The sequence below is a fragment of the Nanorana parkeri genome, unplaced genomic scaffold (assembly GCF_000935625.1).
Source record: "Nanorana parkeri isolate BGI_ZX_2015 unplaced genomic scaffold, ASM93562v1 scaffold1708, whole genome shotgun sequence".
In the NCBI taxonomy this organism is placed as follows: Eukaryota; Metazoa; Chordata; class Amphibia; order Anura; family Dicroglossidae; genus Nanorana; species Nanorana parkeri.
The window spans coordinates 186,290-208,646 of record NW_017307976.1 but is presented as its reverse complement, the minus strand read 5'-3'; the positions used below and the strand labels follow the sequence as shown (position 1 = coordinate 208,646).

At 45.2% G+C, this 22,357-nt stretch overlaps 1 protein-coding gene across 1 annotated transcript; it reads left to right on the top strand.

Annotated features, from left to right (window-relative positions):
- Positions 1-299: 299 nt before the first annotated feature.
- On the top strand, positions 300-12,772 carry LOC108799371 (kelch-like protein 35). Its single transcript, XM_018571233.1, has 6 exons — positions 300-1,180; positions 2,060-2,244; positions 3,745-3,863; positions 6,643-6,831; positions 9,727-9,915; positions 12,593-12,772. The coding sequence occupies exons 1-6, from the start codon at positions 300-302 to the stop codon at positions 12,770-12,772; spliced, it is 1,743 nt and encodes a 580-aa protein (XP_018426735.1).
- Positions 12,773-22,357: the final 9,585 nt, after the last annotated feature.

Below are 22,357 nucleotides of genomic sequence, written 5' to 3'. Positions count from 1 at the left end.
CAGTGAGCTGGATGAGATGGCGGACGGAGCTCTTAGCAACATGGGACCCTGCGGCCAACCCACAGCGCCTCCCATTGCTCCCAATGAGATGCTGCCTGATGGAACGGCCCTGAGCAGAACCATACTCCCCCCCCCCTCTCCCCCGCTTCGACAATGTAATGTTCGCAAACTCCCTCACCGACAGCGACATCTTCTCAACGGCTTTGGGATCATTGGTCATCCTGATTGTCCAGGATGATTAAACAAAGGTATATTTATTTTCTATTATTTCTATTCATTATTATTTGTTGTTTTACAGGATGAAAAAAGAAGTGAGCTATGGGACCAAGTGTCTCCAGAGTCCCATCAGAGAACACACAGCACACGGAGTCATTTCTAGGCCCTGCGTTGGGTCATGTTACGCTAATGAAATCCTACAGAGTTTAAACATCTCAAGGAAAAATGGGGTGTTCACCGATCTAACCCTACAGGTAGAAGGTCAGCACTTCCCCTGCCACCGAGTCGTCCTGTGTGCCAAAAGTGCTTATTTTCAAGCCATGTTCACCAGCAATCTGAAAGAAAGCCATCTTGGCACGGTCAACCTTCCTGACGTTTCAGCGCCATACACGGCTCTGGTTTTGGACTTCATGTACGAAGGGAGAATTCCAATTGAAGAAGAAAATGTTCAAGAGATCCTACGGATTTCAGACTTTCTTGACATCAGCAGTTTACGAAACCTGTGCGTGAAATTTCTTGAGCGTCAACTAGGCCCTTCGAACTGTGTAGGGATCAAGCAAATTGCAGACAAGTATTACATCCCTACGCTGTCTGAGAAAACCCAGAAGATGATGATGGAAAGGTTTACCGAAGTCTCCATGCAGGAGGAATTCCTGGACCTAAGCAAAGAGGAACTGATCGGGTACTTGTCCAGCGATGACCTAGTGGTGTCCAAGGAGGAGGTGGTCTTTGAAGCCGTCTTGAGATGGGTCGGGAAAAATAAAACAAGAGGAGGAGCAAAGGTGTCCAAGGATCTGCTGGAACATGTCAGACTGCCCTTGCTGGACCCTGCTTATTACCTGGAGAAGGTGGAAATGGACAAAATCATGAATGACTCCCCAGAGTGTTTCCCTTTGTTTTACGAAGCTCAGATGTACCATATTCTCGGTAACAGCGGTAATTCAATTAGGATGAGACCAAGAAGGTAATTAGATACTTTTTGGCTTATGTCATTCGTAGGGATGAGCGAAGTGATTTCAGTGAAATTGATTTAGCCGCAAAAACAATTTTTAACGCTAGGAAAAAATTTGAGCTGCTTAGGAGAATTAGGTAGGAAATTTTTTTTAATTCTTTTTTTAATGTATAGCATATTTTGCTGGTATTTAGGGTAGTTTAATGTATTTAATTTTCTATTTGGGTCTCTTTTTTGCCTCAAAAAAAGCTAAAATGAGGCAAACCAGGGGCTGTTTTTGGAACACAGACAGGTCCAGGATAGTTTAAAAAGAGCTTTTGTAGCCTTCAAGAGCCTCACCATTTTAATTTTGCCATTCCAAGTTACTTCAAAATTCACTAATAAAAGGTGGAAAAAAAAACCCCAAGGAAAAGGCCAAAAACTTTTGTTTTATATTTTACAATTTTTTTTCGGTTATTTATTTATGTGTTTTGTGGTTTTATGTGCTTTTTGTTAACACATCATGTCTTAAATCAAACAGTAATCATTATCTTTCCTGATGTATTAAAACTAATAAAACAATAAATACTCAAAAATAAATATTAGAAAGACTTTTACATTTTTGCCCTTTTCCTTGTCTTGTGCCTGCATTTTTTGTGGTTTTTTTTTGTCTTAATTTGAGGGTTTGTAAAAAAAATGTTTTGTAGAGAATTTAGATAACTGGTCTTATGTGCATACAAGAACACTAATAAAAAAAATAATGAATGAGCTGCACTGTACATATTATAAATATAAATTGGAATCTGAAGTTCATTGTATACATTTCTGTATAAATTTGCAAAGGTCGGGTGGCTTCAACAAATGTGATTATATCTGAATACCTCTTATTTGTGTACCACAATATCCCTTCAGATTCATGGATTTGTCTGAAATGACCGTTGTCATTGGTGGCTGTGACAAGAAGGGTGTCTTAAAGTTACCCTACATTGACAGCTGTGACCCCAAGACGGGAACGTGGACGGGGCTCTCGGGACTCCCAGGATACAGCAAATCGGAGATGGCCACATGTGTGTTGAAGAATAACATTTATATCTCAGGTATGAATGAACACATATGGGTTCATTGGTAAACAGCACGTAGTCAATGTAAACTATCAGTATTCTGGCTGAGTGCCCAAAGCGGTTGTAGGGGGAGGGGATAGGAATTTACAAGACTCTTCACTGCTTCTAGTTTTAAAAAATTGCTTGAGGGAGCTTCTGAATTGAAAATATAAGTTTTCTTATATCCACTATATACAGTATACTATACATAAGGGTAAGTCTGGGCAAAATTCTAAAAAACATCCCATTAAGATACCTTGACGTGCACTATGACGTGCATTGTTGTGGGGCTGAACGCATGCATTGGCAAATATTTTGATGCATTTCTTTTGAAAGGAAAACCATAAAAAGGTGTTAATCCAACGTACATGTACAGAAAAATTGCTGTTGATCTGGCCAGAAATCCGGTGAGCTTCCAGTAACTTCCTGTAGCCTCTGCTGTGCTGAAATCCCGAGCAGTGTTGTCAGCCCTGCCCTTTTAGAGTACAGAACACCTCCCCTTTTGTTAGGAGAGGGAGAGGTGTTATGTAGCCCAGAAGAGAAGAACACAAGCAGAGCTGACAGCATTGTCTGGGATTTACATATAGCAGAGGAAGTGGCGTAACAAGGAGAGTGCAGGGGGTGCGGCCCGCAAACGGGTGATACCATTGGAGGGGTGACACCAAAATGACTGACGTCATTTAGGTGTCACCCCCTCTGAAAACAGTTGCAAGAGAGAGGAGGGGCCCTGGAGGCATACCTTATCCCGCCGGGTGAACGTCCCCTCCTCTCTTTGCCGGCGTCCATCACCAAGATGGTTGTCAGTGGTTATCACCAGGTTGGCCGCACATGCGCGCTGCTGTCCTCACACATGCACGATGATGTCAGGCCGGGGTGTCAACCGGTACCCGCTCCAGATGACACCCGGCCTCGGGACGCCCCTGAGCAGAGTTGTCAGCTCAAACAGGAAGTTAGGATCTCACTGGATTTCTGGTCGATCAGCAACTCTTCTTTTGTACTTTCAGTTTCTTTAAATGGATACAACATGAGGAATGTGTTGGTATTGCTGAGATGTACTACGTTTGTTTTATATATTGCTCAGATACACACTTTTAGTTATAACTTCCTAGTTGCTGGCACACCCACAGATATAACATCCTGCTGCCTGTGCAGTGTTCGCCAATGTCTAACACAGATCAAGCGCTCATCTTGTGACTTGTTACAAAGTAACAATGTTGCAGCCTAAACATAGGAGACTGAGACTGAAATGCTTCCTCCTGCCTGCAGCAGACTGAGGGCATCATCTCAGCCTAGGCAGAGTCACGAGACCGGAGCTCCAGGATGGTTTTGCATGATAAAGGTGGAGAGTTCAAACTGTTGCTGTATATTGCAATGCTTCAGGAATGTATTTCTGTCTTGTAAAGTAAAAGGTTCACTGTAATTGGAGTACAAAAATGAAATATTGGCTGTGTGTGGAGTTACCCTTTAATTCCCGCGGTATATCATCCCACATTCCAGGTGGTCATATACACAGCAGAGAGGTTTGGATGCTCAATGTCCATGTGAACAGTTGGATTAAAGTCGCCTCGCTGAACACGGGGAGATGGAGACATGGCATGGTGACACTGAAGGGACAAGTGAGTGCAGATCATTCCAGATACCTTCTGTCCTACACATTTCATGGCCTGTGTGTGGCCAGTCCTCAAGTGTGTCCATACACGGGTTCCAGTTTTTATGTACTAACTATGCACTATATCAGCAACTTTGTACAGCTGACAGTGAGTGTAATGATCAGATTAGAGCACAATGATTAGATAAACAGATGATCGGACTAATTGGAAACTTCATCATACTCTGACGGTGTATGGGAGAGTCTACTGAGAGCATGCAATCAGAAGATGTTCATGAAAAGTGTTACTACACTAAACTCTCTGTTAATTCAAACACCTCAGGGGGCCCTTAAAACTTGCGGGTATCCAGACTGGGCTTTTGTCAAAACAGAAAGAAGGAGAGGAAGGAATGCCAAGAGTACCAGTGAGGGAGAAAAGCATGACAAACGGAAGAATTTGGTCATCCCATATGTAGCTGGGGGGTGTCTGAGAAACTCAGAAGAGTTTTAAAAAAACATCACATCTCTGTCTGCTTTAAACTCATCAATACACTGAGGTAACAACTGGTTCACCCGAAAGCCCCAACGCTTTGCAAGAGAGAGGTGAGCACCATTGTGTATGCTGTCCAGTGCAGTGAGGAGTGCTCAGAATTGTATGTCGGTGAAACAAAACAGCAGCTACACCAGTGTATGGCACAGCATAGAAGAGCCAAACCCTCTGGTCAGGATTCGGCACTATACCTACATCTAAAAGAAAAAGGTCACTCCTTTGAAGACACGTACACATATTCTGAACTGAGAAAGCTGGTCGGATGTCCAGTGAAACGTCTTCAAGAAAAATACAGCAAGTCCAGTTGCCTTGACTTATTATTTACAGATAGACCACGGCCTGGATGAATGAGAACCTTCACAGTCAACTAACTGGAGCTCTCATCTACTCAGCAAAAAACAAATCCAATGTGCACTCACTATTCTGCTGATCTGTGACCTTCTAGGAGAGGGAGAGAGGGCTCTGCAGCATGGGAGGGTAGAGAAATGGGCCGAAAAAGTGCTGTATTATCCTGGGAATGAGTGTCTGACGATCTGTGAAAAGTGATGTCTGTGAACAAGCGCCACCTAGTGATCACTCCCAGTACTGCACTGTATTTCTCATAGATTACAATATACTGTGGATTCCCAGTCCCAATGTCAGGCAGCCACAGTGCACACAGTATTAGTTGTGTAATACAAGTGCTGGAATGCTAAGTGTGTCTGATCGTCTTAATTTGCCTTTGGTTACTTTATTTCAATATTAATATGAAGTCAATACAGAGTTTGTTATGGTGTGGTATAGTATGGGGTATAGCATTAGTTAAACCTATTTATAATAGTAACTCTTAAGTAACCAGAAACAACATTTATCCAGAGTCTGCCAATCTCCGTGGATGCCGGATAACGGGGAGTTTGAGAGGGGACAGTTTGACATGAGGTTCCACAGGCTGAACCACAAATTCCCCCTCTCTATTCAGTCTCAGGCTGGTCTATTCAGACATGACGCCGCGACCCACTGCAGAGGGTGTCGCGACCCACTTTTGGGTTGCGACCCACGAGTTGAGAACCACTGCTCTAACTTATCTTTAAAATGCAAGGTCTGCTTATGTTGCTCCCCCGCCTACCAAATGAAAATTGTTTAATGAGAACAATAGAACAAAACAATAAGAACTAACAAAACAGAAAAATGTCTGGTATTGGAAAATGTTCACCATACACCCGGGGATTGGGGGGCTTCGTTGGGCCGAGGGGGACTTCATTGAGCCTTTTCTCAGTTACATCCATCAATGGCCACCCAATAGCCAAAGAGGAGCCATTGGGCACCCAGAAGCAGTGGGTGGGAATATGGGGGCAGTAGAGGATAGAGTGGCCTCTGGATATAGGGATCTGTCAACACTAGACTTGTGCGCCGTCAAAAAATTTGTTCCATTTCGTTTCGTTCCGTTTCGGAATATCCGTTATTTCGTATTTCGTAATTCGTATCCGAAACTCAATTCGGATTCGTACGAAATACGGATTTTCGTTAGTTTCGGCACATTTTCGTAACTTTACGAACATACGTTATGATGAAGTTAAAAAGCAAAAATACCTTTGTTAATATTGGAGTTGATGTGGTAGTTGTTTTTTTATCCGAAATACGAATTCCGTTAACGGATTCCGTATCCGAATTTCGTATTTCGGATAAAAAAAAACTACCATCAACTCCAATATATATGTACTTTGCTTTTTAACTTCAATATATAACGAATGTTCGTAACGGAATTTCGTATTTCCTGCCTTTGTATGTATTGTAATGCAACAGCGGATCCGTATTAAAAAATCTTGTCATGTTGTTCATGACATTTACAGGGGCAATATTAGTTCCTGTTTCAAAGAAATTCGGATCCGAAATTTGTTAACGGAATTTCGTATTTTGGATATAATTCGGAAACTGCAATTCGGATTTCGGATGCTTCCGAATTTACAAATTTCAGGAAAATTCGTACGAATTTCGATTCGTAACGAAACGAATCGCACATGTCTAGTCAACACTAGAGGAAGGCACACTATTTGGTAAATGCGCCATAATGTGCAACTAAATATACCAAGGCAAGAGATCCCTCAAACACAGATTGAATAAAGTTCCACTTCATGACATAAAAGTTATTAATTAGTGAATACCTAGGGTGGTGGGGTCTAATATACAATTATATAACAAATTCCAGATTTACATTTATGACGACATAGAAGACACACAGTCCCCTAATAACAGGATGCCCATCTCTTCTACTCCACAGATCTACGCAGTTGGTGGCTTTGATGGTCAGAGCCGGTTGTCCTCAATGGAACGGTACAGCTCATTCACCAATTCCTGGACCACTGGCACTCCCATGCTGGAGGCTGTGAGCTCTGCGGGGGTGGTCTCTTGGATGAACAAGCTCTATGTCATTGGCGGAGCAGTAGATGATTATCGGAGCACAGACAAGGTAATCCTCATTTCTGATATTCAGCGGGATTGGGGTAATGAAGTCTACCTTGTGTTAATATTTAATGCGAGGTGGTTTTGTCATGTTGTTCTATAAATATTTTGTGTTTTACCCTTCAGCCAGCAAATGGAGCTCTGGGCATGTCTGCCTGACTGTTCCTACACACAATGCTCAATAGCTAAAAATACAATTTACACACAGAGAAACATAAAGGAGTGACGGCAAAAACAGACCAAATGGCCCATCAAGTCTTCCCATTTTGTTTTTTTTAAAATCCTTTTCTCAGCTTCAGCTCATTGACTTCTTCCCCTCCCATAGTACAGTCAGTCTGAGGTTTCAATCGGAGACAGGCGAGCAACAGACAGCTTGGTTCTAGAAATCTAGTATAGACAACTGGGTGACAGACAGCTCATTACTAGAAGAATAGACAGCTCTGTCTCTGCCAGTTATACAATGTTATAGAAGTTTAGGGAGTCGGGGGAGGCGCTACAACAGGGGTGCCCATTAGGTCAATCACCATCTACCAGTTGCTTGCAAAGCTAAAGCTGGTAGATCGCAGCTAGATGTCCTGAGCTCCCTCCCTTGGTGCTAGTGCGGCAACATATGTCGGACGCTGCAGATGGGGGAGGGGACACATTACTAGCACTGCCCGGCGCACAGGACAGCGCGCATGAAGAGCCGGGAAGCAGGTGAAAAGCTGCTGAACATTTGGGGTGCCCCTGAAAGGAGAGACAGCCAGGGGAGAGAGCAAAAAGGGACAGCTCAGAGAGAGAGCAAGGAGAGACAGCCAGGAAGATGAGCGAGGAGAGACAGCCAGGGGAGGGAGTTAGGGGTGACAGAAAGGAGAGAGAGAGCAAGGAAAGATAGCCAGGAGAGAGAATGAGGAGAGACAGCCAGGAGAGAGAATGAGGAGAGACAGCCAGGAGAGAGAGAGAGGAGAGACAGGCAGGAAAGTGAGTTAGGGGAGACAGCAAGGAGAGAGATGAGAGAGAACGAGGAGAGACAGCCAGGAGAGGGAATGAGGAGAGACAGCCAGGAGAGAGAGCGAGGAGAGACAGCCAGGAAGATGAGCAAGGAGAGACAGCCAGGGGAGGGAGTTAGGGGTGACAGAAAGGAGAGAGAGAGAGCAAGGAAAGATAGCCAGGAGAGAGAATGAGGAGAGACAGCCAGGAGAGAGAATGAGGAGAGACAGCCAGGAGAGAGAGAGCACCAAGAGTGTAATGATCTATTAAATAGGAAGATGGAGCTCAGCTGCGGAGACACGTTTACAATCACGTGCTCTAGCCCAGGGGTACGTGATGGCAAGGTTTGATATTGCCAAGCAAGCTCAGTGCATCATTGATCTATCTTCCAACCTAACTAAGCTTGCTACACCTAAAGTAATTAATATAAAGGAATGCGCAAATAAGGAGGAGTCTCTAGGAACGATGTTGGGAGTGTTACGCTTCACTAATGTTAACTTCACATAGCAATGCGCGTCTTTAAGAGAGTATGTTCAATTCACACAAACCCTATACGTGAGTTCCCAATCACTTATATAGCAATGGACCTGTTGGTTTTATAACTTCCTATGTTCACTTCACATATGAAAGCCAAGTAATATCACAGTTCATCAAGCAGGGGTGTAACAAGTGGTTCCACAGAAACAGTATAATCTCAGTAGTGCATGCAATCTCATTAGCCACCAGCAGGGGGAAGACTTCCCTTATCTTCAATGCAAAAGTACGTACAAGTCCCAGATAGCTTACAGCAAAGGTTAAATCCCCTGTGGGTGGCAAGCCAGAGGGGAATACTTGCGGTTTGGGCGTCCTGCTGTTCGGGGTGGCTTGATCCTGGCCACGCTAGCTCGGAGTGTCCCAGGGTTTGTCAGCCGGGGTCCAATCTCGGGTGGTGAGTACTGAGGCAGGCTGTGGTGAGTGTGGCTGTAGGCAAGGAGACCGGCACTCGTCTGGCGTCCACGCTGGGCTGCTGGAACGCCAGACAGGTGGGAGATCAAGGCTTATGACGAGGCCGGAGGCGGTCTCGTATGACGTCGACGGCCCGGGGGCGGAGCTTCCACTCGGTTCCGTGAGTCGGAACGGCGGCGTCCCCGGGATCCATTACAAAGAGCCAGGAGAGAAAGTGAGGAGAGACAGCCAGGAGAAGCAACCAGGTGAGAGAGGAGAGACAGCCAGGAGAGACAGCTAGGAGAGAGAGAGAGACAGCCAGGGGAGAGAGAGGAGAGACAGCCAGGAGAGAGAAAGGAGAGACAGCCAAGAGAGAGAGAGAGGAGAGACAGGTAGGAAAGTGAGTTAGGGGAGACAGCAAGGAGAGAGATGAGAGGGAATGAGGAGAGACAGCCAGGAGAGAGAGCGAGGAGAGACAGCCTGGAGAAAGAGCGAGGAGAGAAAGTGAGGAGAGACAGCCAGGAGAAGCAACCAGCGGAGAGAGGGTGAGACGGCCAGGAGACAGAGGAGAGACAGCCAGGGGAGAGACAGGCAGGAGAGACAGAGGAGAGACAGCCAGGGGAGAGAAAGGAGAGACATCTTGTGTCCTTGCACTTGGTCCTCCCACAATCCTGGCTCTGAGTGTAAAAATGTAGGAGAGAGAACTGATTGGAAATGTACGAACCGTCAGAGCCCAGTTATTTTTTTATGGTTAGTAGATGTCATTGAGCTCGTCATTTGAAAAGTAGATCTTAACACACAATAATTGTGGACACATTGTGCTACAACCACATAGTAGGAGTCCAGTACAAACAAGTGATTGATCCAGAAGCTGTCCACTAGAATCTGAGGATTATGGGATACAGCTTTCGTGGCCTCTGTATTTCCCTCCATCTTGTATTATCTTAGAGAGCTGTAATCGGCTTCTTCAGCATTATGACAGAAGTGTTGTGTGTTGTGTGTCTTCCAGGTTCAGTGTTACGATCCCGTGGAGGATAAATGGACCTACAAGTCCCCCGCCCCGTTCTGCAAGGACTGTATCAGTGCAGTGGAGTTAGATGGGACGGTTTATGTCATTGGAGGGTTAATGAGCACCATCTTCAGATACAAGCCGGAGGTGGATGTATGGAACGAGGCGGCCGCATTACCCGGACCACTGGTGAGAACTCTGATTGCAGCTGAACTCCCGACATAAAAGACAGAACATAAACCTAACATAAAAGGGCTCTGCAGGATCTGTGGTGGGCTCTGCAGGGTCTATGGTGGGCTCTGCAGGATCTGTGGTGGGCTCTGCAGGGTTTATGGTGGGCTCTGCAGGGTCTAGGTGGGCTCCGCAGTGTCTCGGGGGGGGCTTTGCAGGATCTGTGGTGGTCTCCGCAGGGTCTCAGCGGGACTTTGCAGGATCTGTTGTGTCCAGGAGTACGTGATGGCAAGGTTTGATATTGCCAAGCAAGCTCAGTGCATCATTGATCTATCTTCCAACCTAACTAAGCTTGCTACACCTAAAGTAATTAATATAAAGGAATGCGCAAATAAGGAGGAGTCTCTAGGAACGATGTTGGGAGTGTTACGCTTCACTAATGTTAACTTCACATAGCAATGAGCGTCTTTAAGAGAGTATGTTCAATTCACACAAACCCTATACGTGAGTTCCCAATCACTTATATAGCAATGGACCTGATTTTTATAACTTCCTATGTTCACTTCACATATGAAAGCCAAGTAATATCACAGTTCATCAAGCAGGGGTGTAACAAGTGGTTCCACAGAAACAGTATAATCTCAGTAGTGCATGCAATCTCATTAGCCACCAGCAGGGGGAAGACTTCCCTTATCTTCAATGCAAAAGTACGTACAAGTCCCAGATAGCTTACAGCAAAGGTTAAATCCCCTGTGGGTGGCAAGCCAGAGGGGAATACTTGCGGTTTGGGCGTCCTGCTGTTCGGGGTGGCTTGATCCTGGCCACGCTAGCTCGGAGTGTCCCAGGGTTTGTCAGCCGGGGTCCAATCTCGGGTGGTGAGTACTGAGGCAGGCTGTGGTGAGTGTGGCTGTAGGCAAGGAGACCGGCACTCGTCTGGCGTCCACGCTGGGCTGCTGGAACGCCAGACAGGTGGGAGATCAAGGCTTATGACGAGGCCGGAGGCGGTCTCGTATGACGTCGACGGCCCGGGGGCGGAGCTTCCACTCGGTTCCGTGAGTCGGAACGGCGGCGTCCCCGGGATCCATTACAAAGAGCCAGGAGAGAAAGTGAGGAGAGACAGCCAGGAGAAGCAACCAGGTGAGAGAGGAGAGACAGCCAGGAGAGACAGCTAGGAGAGAGAGAGAGACAGCCAGGGGAGAGAGAGGAGAGACAGCCAGGAGAGAGAAAGGAGAGACAGCCAAGAGAGAGAGAGAGGAGAGACAGGTAGGAAAGTGAGTTAGGGGAGACAGCAAGGAGAGAGATGAGAGGGAATGAGGAGAGACAGCCAGGAGAGAGAGCGAGGAGAGACAGCCTGGAGAAAGAGCGAGGAGAGAAAGTGAGGAGAGACAGCCAGGAGAAGCAACCAGCGGAGAGAGGGTGAGACGGCCAGGAGACAGAGGAGAGACAGCCAGGGGAGAGACAGGCAGGAGAGACAGAGGAGAGACAGCCAGGGGAGAGAAAGGAGAGACATCTTGTGTCCTTGCACTTGGTCCTCCCACAATCCTGGCTCTGAGTGTAAAAATGTAGGAGAGAGAACTGATTGGAAATGTACGAACCGTCAGAGCCCAGTTATTTTTTTATGGTTAGTAGATGTCATTGAGCTCGTCATTTGAAAAGTAGATCTTAACACACAATAATTGTGGACACATTGTGCTACAACCACATAGTAGGAGTCCAGTACAAACAAGTGATTGATCCAGAAGCTGTCCACTAGAATCTGAGGATTATGGGATACAGCTTTCGTGGCCTCTGTATTTCCCTCCATCTTGTATTATCTTAGAGAGCTGTAATCGGCTTCTTCAGCATTATGACAGAAGTGTTGTGTGTTGTGTGTCTTCCAGGTTCAGTGTTACGATCCCGTGGAGGATAAATGGACCTACAAGTCCCCCGCCCCGTTCTGCAAGGACTGTATCAGTGCAGTGGAGTTAGATGGGACGGTTTATGTCATTGGAGGGTTAATGAGCACCATCTTCAGATACAAGCCGGAGGTGGATGTATGGAACGAGGCGGCCGCATTACCCGGACCACTGGTGAGAACTCTGATTGCAGCTGAACTCCCGACATAAAAGACAGAACATAAACCTAACATAAAAGGGCTCTGCAGGATCTGTGGTGGGCTCTGCAGGGTCTATGGTGGGCTCTGCAGGATCTGTGGTGGGCTCTGCAGGGTTTATGGTGGGCTCTGCAGGGTCTAGGTGGGCTCCGCAGTGTCTCGGGGGGGGCTTTGCAGGATCTGTGGTGGTCTCCGCAGGGTCTCAGCGGGACTTTGCAGGATCTGTTGTGGGCTCCGCAGGGTCTCAATGGGCCTGTGCAGGATCTGTGGTGGGCTATTAGCGGAACATGTCGAATTTCATCTTGACTAGGGCAGCCCCAAACCAAAATACACCATTGGTCCTGGTGACAGGAAATGAGGGACATTCTTCCCTCTGGTGGGGGATAACAACCATTACATCACACATGTTACATATCACCGTGAACGCCGGAGTGCGTGTAATAATTTTAGGGCTATCAATCACTGATAACACTATATTGATGAGCGGTAAAAGCTTATAAAGCGTCGCCTATGGCCAGTTCTGGATATGGTAGTTTTTTTGCGATTTTTTTTTTTTCTCATATGGTTAACTATACCTGCAATGATGTCTCTCTCTTTCTCTAGGAAAGCTGCGGGGTGACGGTTTGCGGAGGGAAGATCTATATTCTGGGCGGAAGGGATGAAAACGGGGAAGGGATGGAGAAAACCTTTGTGTACGATCCGCTGACAAACGTGGTTTCCGAGGGGCAGCCGCTGCTCCGCGCCATCAGTCACCACGGCTGCGTCACCGTTCTGCACAGGTAGAGCACGTGACTGAGCTCCCACATCACATGACCAGATCCAAATTCTGCAATGTCAAGAGGGACAGTCACCACTGGAGTGCTCCCGGTTTGCTTGTCATTGGACTCAAGAAATGAACATTGTAAACACCGGGGGAAGAGCAACTGTGACAATGAAGACAAGGACCATGACGATGGAACGGAGACAGTTTATGACTATGTAATGCAGGGGGAGGCAACCTCAGCTCTGTTGTTGTGGAACTACAAGACTCTGACAGCCACAGGCATGACTCCCAGAGGCAGATGGATGATGGGATTTGCAGTTTGAGTGCTGAGAACGCCTACCACTGATGTAATGCATTCCATTCCTACCTAAGGGTAGCCATAAGATACTCGATCCCAGGTCAGGTTACAGTAGGGGTAGTAATGGGCACTTCCGCGTGTCAACAGTGCTAAAAGAAAATGTCCAGCGTGCTGGAAAACCTTAATGCCTCTGGACAGGTAGGTTAACCCTGCGTGTGCTGCTTCAGTCCATTCAATAAGTCCCACCAGAAACAGCAGCATGGAAGACATCAACCTGTCATTAAGTCTTATTGGCCAACACAAAGCGCAGTGCATACACAGCGACCCAACAACCAATCAGCTAAAGGTGTCCTCGCGTTTCAATCCTGTTATATAGTTGTAGTTATCGTTCAGTATTTTATTTGTATTTAAGGCAAATCACAATGTGACATTTTTTAAATCACTTTTTTTTTAAAGAGAATTTGAAAACAAGAACCCCCTGGCCAGGGGATGGTGCTTTCTTCCCACTGGGATCCCCGCACGGTTCCGGCCTTCCTCTGCTCTATGTTCGGTACTCAGGCACTCCTCCCCTAGCATGCTTTTTAGTGCTTCTCATCTGCGCCCAGACTTGCTCCGCTCCCCTTCTGCTTCTTCTGTGAGGCAGAGTGCAGAGTTTAGTAGTAACACCCATGGGGGGGAATTGATCAAAACCGGTGCAGATGAAATCTGGAGCAGTTTCCCATGGCAACCAATCAGCTTCTCTTTCATTTCCAAAGCTTAATTGAACAGACTGAAGACAGAAACTGATTGGTTGGTATGGGCAACTTCTCCAGATTCGGTCTGCTACAGCTGTCATGAATCCCCCGTTTAGTGCAGAGGTCAACAGTGAGTAAAGCAGAGTGCAGAGGTCAGTACTAGGTAACACAGAGTGCAGAGATCAGTAGTAATGCAGAGGTCAGTGGTGTAACGCAGAGTGCAGAGGTCATTACTAAGTAAAGCGGAGTGCAGAGGTCAGTAGTAAAGCAGAGTGCAAAGGTCAGTAGTAAAGCAGAGTGCAGAGGTCAGTAGTAATGTACAGTGCAGAGGTCAGTAGTGTAACGCAGAGTGCAGAGGTCAGTAGTGTAACGCAGAGTGCAGAGGTCAGTAGTGTAACGCAGAGTGCAGAGGTCAGTAGTGTAACGCAGAGTGCAGAGGTCAGTAGTAAAGCAGAGTGCAGAAGTCAGTGGTAATGCACAGTGCAGAGGTCAGTAGTGTAACGCAGAATGCAGAGGTCAGTAGTAAAGCAGAGTGCAGCGATCAGTGGTGTAACGCAGAGTGCAGAGGTCAAGGGTGTAACACAGAGGTCAGCGGTGCAATGCAGAGTGCAGAGGTCAGCAGTGTAATGCAGAAAATACATGGACTTACAGTGCACAAAGTTGATCTGATGTGCTAATTCCAGTGCTCTGCCCTCATGCCCTCTTCCTCTCCGGGTGGTGGTGGGGGCAGCGATCTTGCCTGAAGGAAGCCCCCAGTAGCCTTCTTGTGCCCTCCCTGTCACCTAACTTATGCCAGGTCATGTAACGGTCTTCATGTACATGGCCGCCCTTAGACCCCTCCAGGGACCCCAGCTGATAGATCTCTGAGAGAATAGCAAGAATCTGTGTAAAAGTTTACCATACACAGTGCAATTCATCTGAATAATCATGTTAAGATCTACCATCGGTGCATGGGATTGCCTGACTGGATGCAAACTAAGTGTATTGTTCAGGTAGGCCCAAAGGACATTATACAATCAGCTTGTAAGGGGTATGGCCAGCTTAAGAGGTCGCTGTTGCATTCCCCCAAAGATATGGTGCTGGAGGTGTGTGGCCCTGCCTGACCTTCCGAATTCTATAGACATAAACCTGTCTGGCCTATTTCCTTGTGTAATCCAAGCTCTCAGCATGACATGATGGAGAAGTCACAGACACAAAATATAAGAGGGTGTCGGGTCCTCGGCGGCTCTTCCATAGCAGGAAGTGAAGGGGTTGTATTAGAATAATGTATTAATATATTTTTAAACTTTTTTATGTTTACACTGCATGCATGCCATTGTTTCATGTACAGTATATGGATTACTTAGTAAAGTTATGTACTTATATGTTTTTAAAAAAAGTGTCACAACATTGCCAGTTTTTACTATGTGTGTGTGTGTCTGTGTCTGTTAGAGATAGCCCCCCTAATTAGACATTCCCAGCCTCACTATATAGCTGAGTTAGTTCCAGTTTCCACCCCAGCAGTCCGGTTTGGATAAAGGATGTCTTATCCCCATGACACAGAAACTACTGTATATATTTTCTGTAATGCCATGGTGGAATAAACTACACTGGTTTCTACGTTTGGGTGTTATTGGGGGGGCTGGCACTGACTGCGGATCTTGTTGAGTGAGCAAGTTGCTCTACTGTCCATGCAAGCAACATTTGAGATGGTTTTTGAGCTCCTGGCCATCACAACTATGATATATGAACTTGATGGACATTCCATTCCAAAATCATGGGTGTTAATATAGAGTTGTCCCTTTTGTTGTCATAACAGCCTTCACACTTCTCTAAAAGGCTCCTCGTAAGATTTTGTATGGAGGAATTTGTGCTCATTCAGGTGTTGGAGAAGAAGCCCTGGCTCACAATTGGTGTTTCAATCCATCCCAAAGGTGTTCAGTTGGGTTGAGCTTATGATTCTGTAGAGGCCACTTGAGTTCCTCCACACCAAACTCATCAGACCTTGTCTTTATGGAGTTGGCTTTCTGGGCACAGTCATGCTGGAATAGAAAAGGGCCTTCACCAAACTCTTACCACATGGTTGAAAGGACACAGTTCTCTAAAATGCCTTTCTATGATGTAGCATTAACAGTGCCCTTTACTGAAAGTGTATCAGAACTCAAAACATTTGAAGGGGAGTCCACGTACTTTTGGCCACATGGGTAGTTGTAATGGCCAGGTGATCACAGACCGCTAGCCATACAGTGTATGTGTACAATGCATTGTTTTGTAATATAAGCAGTGTTTTGTGTTGTAATATAAGCAGTGTTTTGTGTCTAAAAGAGCTCCACTGGACTTCTGTTGTAGTTCAATGTCAGATTTACTATTTAGTAGGGATGCACCAATACCAGTTTTTCGGTACTGAGTACGAGTACCGATACCGAAAGTCCCATTAAAGGTGTCGGTGTGGCGGGTAATGACTCGCCGCCCAGCTTCCTGATTAGCTGGGAAGCCGGCACCATGCTCCCTCGTCACCAGGTGACGAGAAAGCATGGAGCCGGGTTTCTTGCCAATCAGGAAGCCAGGGGTTGGGTATTGACTTGCCGCCCAGCTTCCTGACAAATCAGGAAGCCGGACCATGAGTCAGTACACGCTGCCCGGCTTTCTGATTGGCCGGGAAGTCGGCTCCATGCTCCCTTGTCACCAGTTGATGAGGAAGCATGGAGCTGGCTTTCTGGCCAATCAGAAAGCCAAGAGGGCTGGTAATGACTCGCCGTCCAGCTTCCTGATTGGCCAGCTTCCCGACCAATCAGGAAGCCGGGTGGCGTGTGATGATTCGCTGCCCGGCTTCCTGATACCGGAAGTTTTGGTATCAGGAGCATTTGGGGGAGTACGGGTATTACCATGACACACTGCTCGCGAAGGCAGCGCTCCACCGCTCCACGCTGCTTCATGTGCAGTGTGTCACAGCCTTAAAGTGACATTAAACCCTCAGATGTTTTAACATAAACCAATACTGTAATGTGCTCCTTACTGTAATCCATGGTAGTTTCCCTTCTCTTTGCTGCTCTTCCTTTTAAATCCTCATGTCTTCTCATGCTTTGGGAGAACTTCCCTTTTCAGCTCAGGGCCTCTTCCTGTAGTGCTGGCTCAGGTTACAAGCCCATAGAAACGTATACACAGACACCATGTATCCATTCCAGAGACAAGGCAGTCTGCTGCAAAACAGAAGTTCTGCAGAGCATGAGAAGAGATACAGATTTAAAAGGAAGAGCAGCAAAGAGAAGGGAAACAACCATGGATTACAGTAAGGCACACATTACAGTATTGGTTTATGTTAAAAAATCTGAGGGTTTAATGTCACTTTAAGCAGTGTGAATGAGGCCTTAGTGTTGCAGGGAAGCCGGGGTCTCAAGTGGGCTGTAAAGGATCTCTGGTGGGCACTGCAGGATGTCAGGCTGAGACCACCATAGACCTTGCAGTGTCCATCTGAGTTCCTGCAAACCCCACCAGAGACCCCCCAGAGCCCACCATAGACCTTGCACAGAGACTTTAAGGTGGGCTGTGCATGATCTATTATGGGCTGTGGAGGGTCCCTTTCCCTGCACACATGCTGCTCTTCTTACCTGCAGCTCCACAGCCTGCTTCCATTCTGCATCTTGCTTTCAGCCTGCATCTTACTTGAGCCGCCCGCAGCCTCTGCCGACCGGGGCCGTGTCTATTAAAAAATGCCGCTCCCCTGCAAAGTGCCGCTCCAGGCAAACGCCTTGTTTGCCTCGCGGTAAATACGCCCCTGCCTGTTAGGTGGGCGTAACTTGCAAAATCGGAACCCATGGCCATGCCCTCAATCTACGAACAGAATTGATCAAGGAAGGAAAAAATAATGATGTTCCAATGTAAATCTGGGGATTTCCACAATGAATTGTGCTTGTTTGTAGTTTATGTCAGGGCAGTGCGTCAGATGGTATGTTAGGACTAACAGGCCAACTTCATGGAGAATGAAAGTGTAAAGAGAACTTATATCCAGTTATAGCCATGAGCAGTTTGGTTCCCAGAAGTATTGTCTAGGCATGTGTAGCAAATGCATGGAGTCTTGTATTAACCACTTGCTGACCGGGGTGTTTATACCCCCTTCCTGGCCAGGTCATTTTTCAGTGTTCAGCGCTGCGGTACTTTGACTGACATTTATTCCGTCATGCAACGCTGTACTGAATTTTATACCATTTTTGGGGGACAGATAGAGCTTTCTTTTGGTGGTATTTAATCACCACTACGGGTTTTTATTTTTTACTGTATAATAAAAAAAGCACCGACATTTTTGAAAAAAAAAACCTGTTCTCCCTACGTTATGTTACAAAAACATTTATTATTACACATTTTTTTGGTAAAATATAAAAGACGGGGTCACGTCGGGTAAATAGACACCAAACATTTCAAGCTTTAAAATTGCGCACACCCGTTAAATCGCAAAAAAACGACCATACTCAAAATTTACCATAGCCGACGCTTTAAAAGCTTTTACCGCTCATCAGTTCAGTGATTGATGACCCTAGAATTATTGCTCTCATTCCGACGTTCGCGGCGATATGTAACATGTGCGGCGCAATGGATGTAATCGGCGTTTACGCATGTAGGCGGGCTTGACGCATGTTTGCGTGTGCATGTAGGGGTGGGGGACTTTAATTTTTTATTGCTTTGATATGTGATTTTTAATTTTTTTATTTTTTTTGTAACAATTTTTTTTAAACCTTTTTTTTCCCCACTGAACTTTATTGCTATCACATAGGGAGCAAACAAGCTCCCTATGTGATAGCCAATTTGCAGTGACAGGACCTCTTTATGGAGACATCAGGGGTCTTTAAGACCCCTAATGTCACCTAGGGACCCCCAGAGAAGCTGATGAAGCAGAGACCTGCTTTACCAGCTTCTCTCCGGTTTCTGTACCGGAGAGTGACACTGAATGCAGGAAGTGATGCAATACACATCACTGCCTGCATTCCAAAGAGGAGATCAAACGGAGCTCAAGTACATAGCTCTGTTTGATCTCCGGCCGCAGAGCAATTGTGTCCACTGACAGCAATGCTGGGGGTTATTATTGTGTCCACTGACACCAATGCTGGGGGTTATTATTGTGTCCACTGGCAGCAATGCTGGGGGATATTATTGTGTCCACTGACACCAATGTTGGGGGTTATTATTGTGTCCACTGACAGCAATGATGGGGGTTATTATTGTGTCCACTTACAGCAATGATGGGGGTTATTATTGTGTCCGCTGACAGCAATGCTAGGGGTTATTATTGTGTCCACTGACAGCAATGCTGGGGGTTATTATTGTGTCCACTGAGTATGCTGAGATGGGATTTAAGGAGTAAGATAAAAAATGATGGAAAGAAATGAGCTCAGCGAAGCCGGCACAAATAAAAACTCCAGTGTATTTCTTTAGTGCTACGTTTGTTTTGTGCCGCAAAAATTTACATTTGTGCTGCATTTATGTATAAGATAATAGCAATTTGTTTTTTTTTCAGTAATGACATCACCCAACCCCATGCTGCTTGGTTAGTGCCACGTTTGTGCTGTAAAAACTTACATTTGTGCTGCTTTTATTTATGAAATAATAGCAATTGTTTTTTTTTAAGATGGTGACATCACCCAACCCCTCTACAACATCCACAAGACATGTAACCAGGCTGGCTGGTTAGTTCCATGCCTGTGCTGGTTTGTGCAGTTTAAATCTCCATTCTATCTCCATTCTATCTCCTTTCTTTTTCAAGTTAACTATTTATTAAGGGTCACTAAAGGTCACCCAGCCCCCCTAAAACAGCCAAAAGATACGTAACCGGGTCAGCTGGTTAGTGCCACGTTTATGCTGGTTTGTGCCATAAAAATGAACTTTTGTGCTGCTTTTATTTTTAAAATAATAGTAATTTTCCTAAAACCAAAGGTCACCTTTGGTGACCTATAACTGCTATTGTCCTAAAAATTAAAGCAGCACAAATGTTATTTTTTGCGGCACAAACCAGCACAAACTTGGCACTAACCAGCCATCCCAGTGTCATGTCTTTTTGTTGTTGTAGGGGAGCTGGGTGATGTCATCATCCTAAAAAAAAACATTTGCTACTATCTTAAAAATGAAAGCAGCACAAATGTTAATTTTTGCGGCACAAACATGGCACTAACCAGCCAGCCCAGATTCGAGTCTTTTGCCTGTTGTAGGGGATCTGGGCGATGTCATCATCTTAAAAAAACAAAACAATTGCTATTATCTAAAAAATAAAAGCAGCACAAATGTTAATTTTTGCAGCACAAACCAGCACAAACGTGGCACTAACTAACCAGCAAGCTTCATGTGTTTTGGCTGTTGTCGGGGGGCTGGGTGACCTTTGGTGACCTTTAATAAATAGTTAATACTTCGAAAACAAAAGGAGATAGAATGGATATTTAAGAGGCACAAACCAGCACAAACGTGGCACTAACTAACCAGCAAGCTTCATGTCTTTTGGCTGTTGTAGGGGGGTTGGGTGATGTCATCACCTTAAAAAAAACAATTGCTATTATCTTAAAAATGAAAGCAGCACAAATGTTAATTTTTGCGGCACCAAACAGCACAAGCGTAGCACTAAAGAAACACACTGGAGTTTTTATTTGTGCCGATTGTAGGGGGGCCGGCTCCGCTGAGCTACCCTTGAAAATAAGACACTGTCTTATATTTGTTTTTTTACCCCACAAAAACACACTAGGTCTTATCTTCAGGGGATGTCTTATTCTTTTTTTTAAATGTGCAACAAAATGTTCAACAATCTAAAGTTATCTGGTATCACTCCGCCTGTCACAGTAACCGGCGCTATAGAGGAAGTATCTGCTAATGCGGCTCTGCTCCCTCCACCGCCGCAGCCTTGCTTTCTACAGTGCTGGCTTCCTTTGCCACCAGGGACAGCGGTACCAGCGGTGCAGCAGTGGGGGACATCAGACAGTGGACACCGGTACACATTACAGTACAGTACCATTACATTAAGCAGTGCCTTCAGGGGGACAGCAGTTGGTGAAGTATGGTACTGGAGTGCTCCCTGTCACTGCACCGGCCGGAGGGAGTCCCCTGTCCTCCCCTTAATACAGCATGTCCCTGCAGGCTGAGACCATCTCTCCTGCAAGTTCCCCCTCACATGCTACCACCAAACTAGGTCTTATATTCGGGGTAGGTCTTATATTACAGGAATCTTGATAAATAGTGCTAGGTCTTACTTTCGGGGTAGGTCTTATTTTCGGGGAAACACAATGTAAAGGAAAGATATTGTAATAATAGCAACATTCTGAAGTCAACCGATGTATCCATATTTAACCGCCTGCATCAGATACAGCAGGAAATGTTATCTGGATATTTTATAGCATTTCTATAAATGGCATGTTTACATTCAGTATCGTCAACCTTTTATACACATCATATATCATACATCATACTGTGTGTATAGATCTGGAGATAACACTAAGTAAACAATACTATTTAAAGTGACATTAAAGGATACATTTTTTCCCTCCCCCCATGTTAGTGTCAGCACTTACCTTAAATGATGTCTCTTAACCCCTTCATGACTGAGCTTGTTTTTAGTTTCAGTTCGGTAATGACTGACACACTTTTGAAATTTTTGCTGTGTGATTCTTCCACGTCAGTAATATACTTTCTTACAAAGTGCACCCACACATATTATATATTATTTTTTAGAGGACAGATAGGGCTCCATATTTATATCACATATGTGTGTCTAACGCCTCATTTAGGACAAATAAAATATAAAAAAAGAAGAGAAAACGTAAAAAAAAACACTTTTTTCCCAGTTTTGATTTGTAGTATTTTTTTTACAAAACCAGCACAGCTAAAAAAAAATGCAATACATACATTCATTTATTTGTCCCTTATTTTTTATTTTTTTACACTTTTCAAAATGTTTTTAAACTTAAAAATGTTATTTTATTTATTTAATCAAGCAGTCATTGTGAATTAATCTCACTATTACTGCTTGATAAATTAATACATTTTTGATTATTATCAGGCTGCTTCAAACTTCAGAACAGCCGATAATAAGTTAGTGACACTGATCCTGCAGCAGTTCAGGATTCAGCTGTCACTAGTTTTCTGATTGTTACAACAACCATCAGAAAACTGAAACATTCTTCTTTCAGGAATAGACACATTATGTATCTATTCCTGAAAGTGAAAAAAAAAAAAGCCAGTATAGCTTGAGAGAGATATCTCTACCCGCTCTGCTTTGACTCTCAGACACCCGATATTAAGGTATCGGGTGTCTGAAAAAGGTTAACCCTTTCATTAATGGATGCCTCTATACTGAGGCATACATTAATGAATGGTAACCTCTGAGAATCAGCGGTTACCAGCCTTCTAGTGCAGCAAATAACTCGTCACGTACAGTGTACGTGACAAGTCATTTGGTCCCTTTGTGGCGGGACGTACAGTGTACGTCGCCCGTCACGAAGGGGTTAATCCGATCTTCTTCTTCTTTCCTGATGTTTTCATCTGTCCCTCCAGCGGTGCGGCGGCTTGAATAAAAGTGCAGACTATTACTTTAAATGAAGATTTATTTTCCCCTTATGTTCCTA

Coding starts and splice junctions, on each gene's coding strand:
- LOC108799371 (XM_018571233.1), top strand. CDS start 300: ATGAAAAAAGAAGTGAGCTATGGGACCAAGTGTCTCCAGAGTCCCATC. Junction 2,245..3,744: donor GAATAACATTTATATCTCAG/GTATGAATGAAC, acceptor CCCACATTCCAG/GTGGTCATATACACAGCAGA. Junction 6,832..9,726: donor ATTATCGGAGCACAGACAAG/GTAATCCTCATT, acceptor TGTGTCTTCCAG/GTTCAGTGTTACGATCCCGT.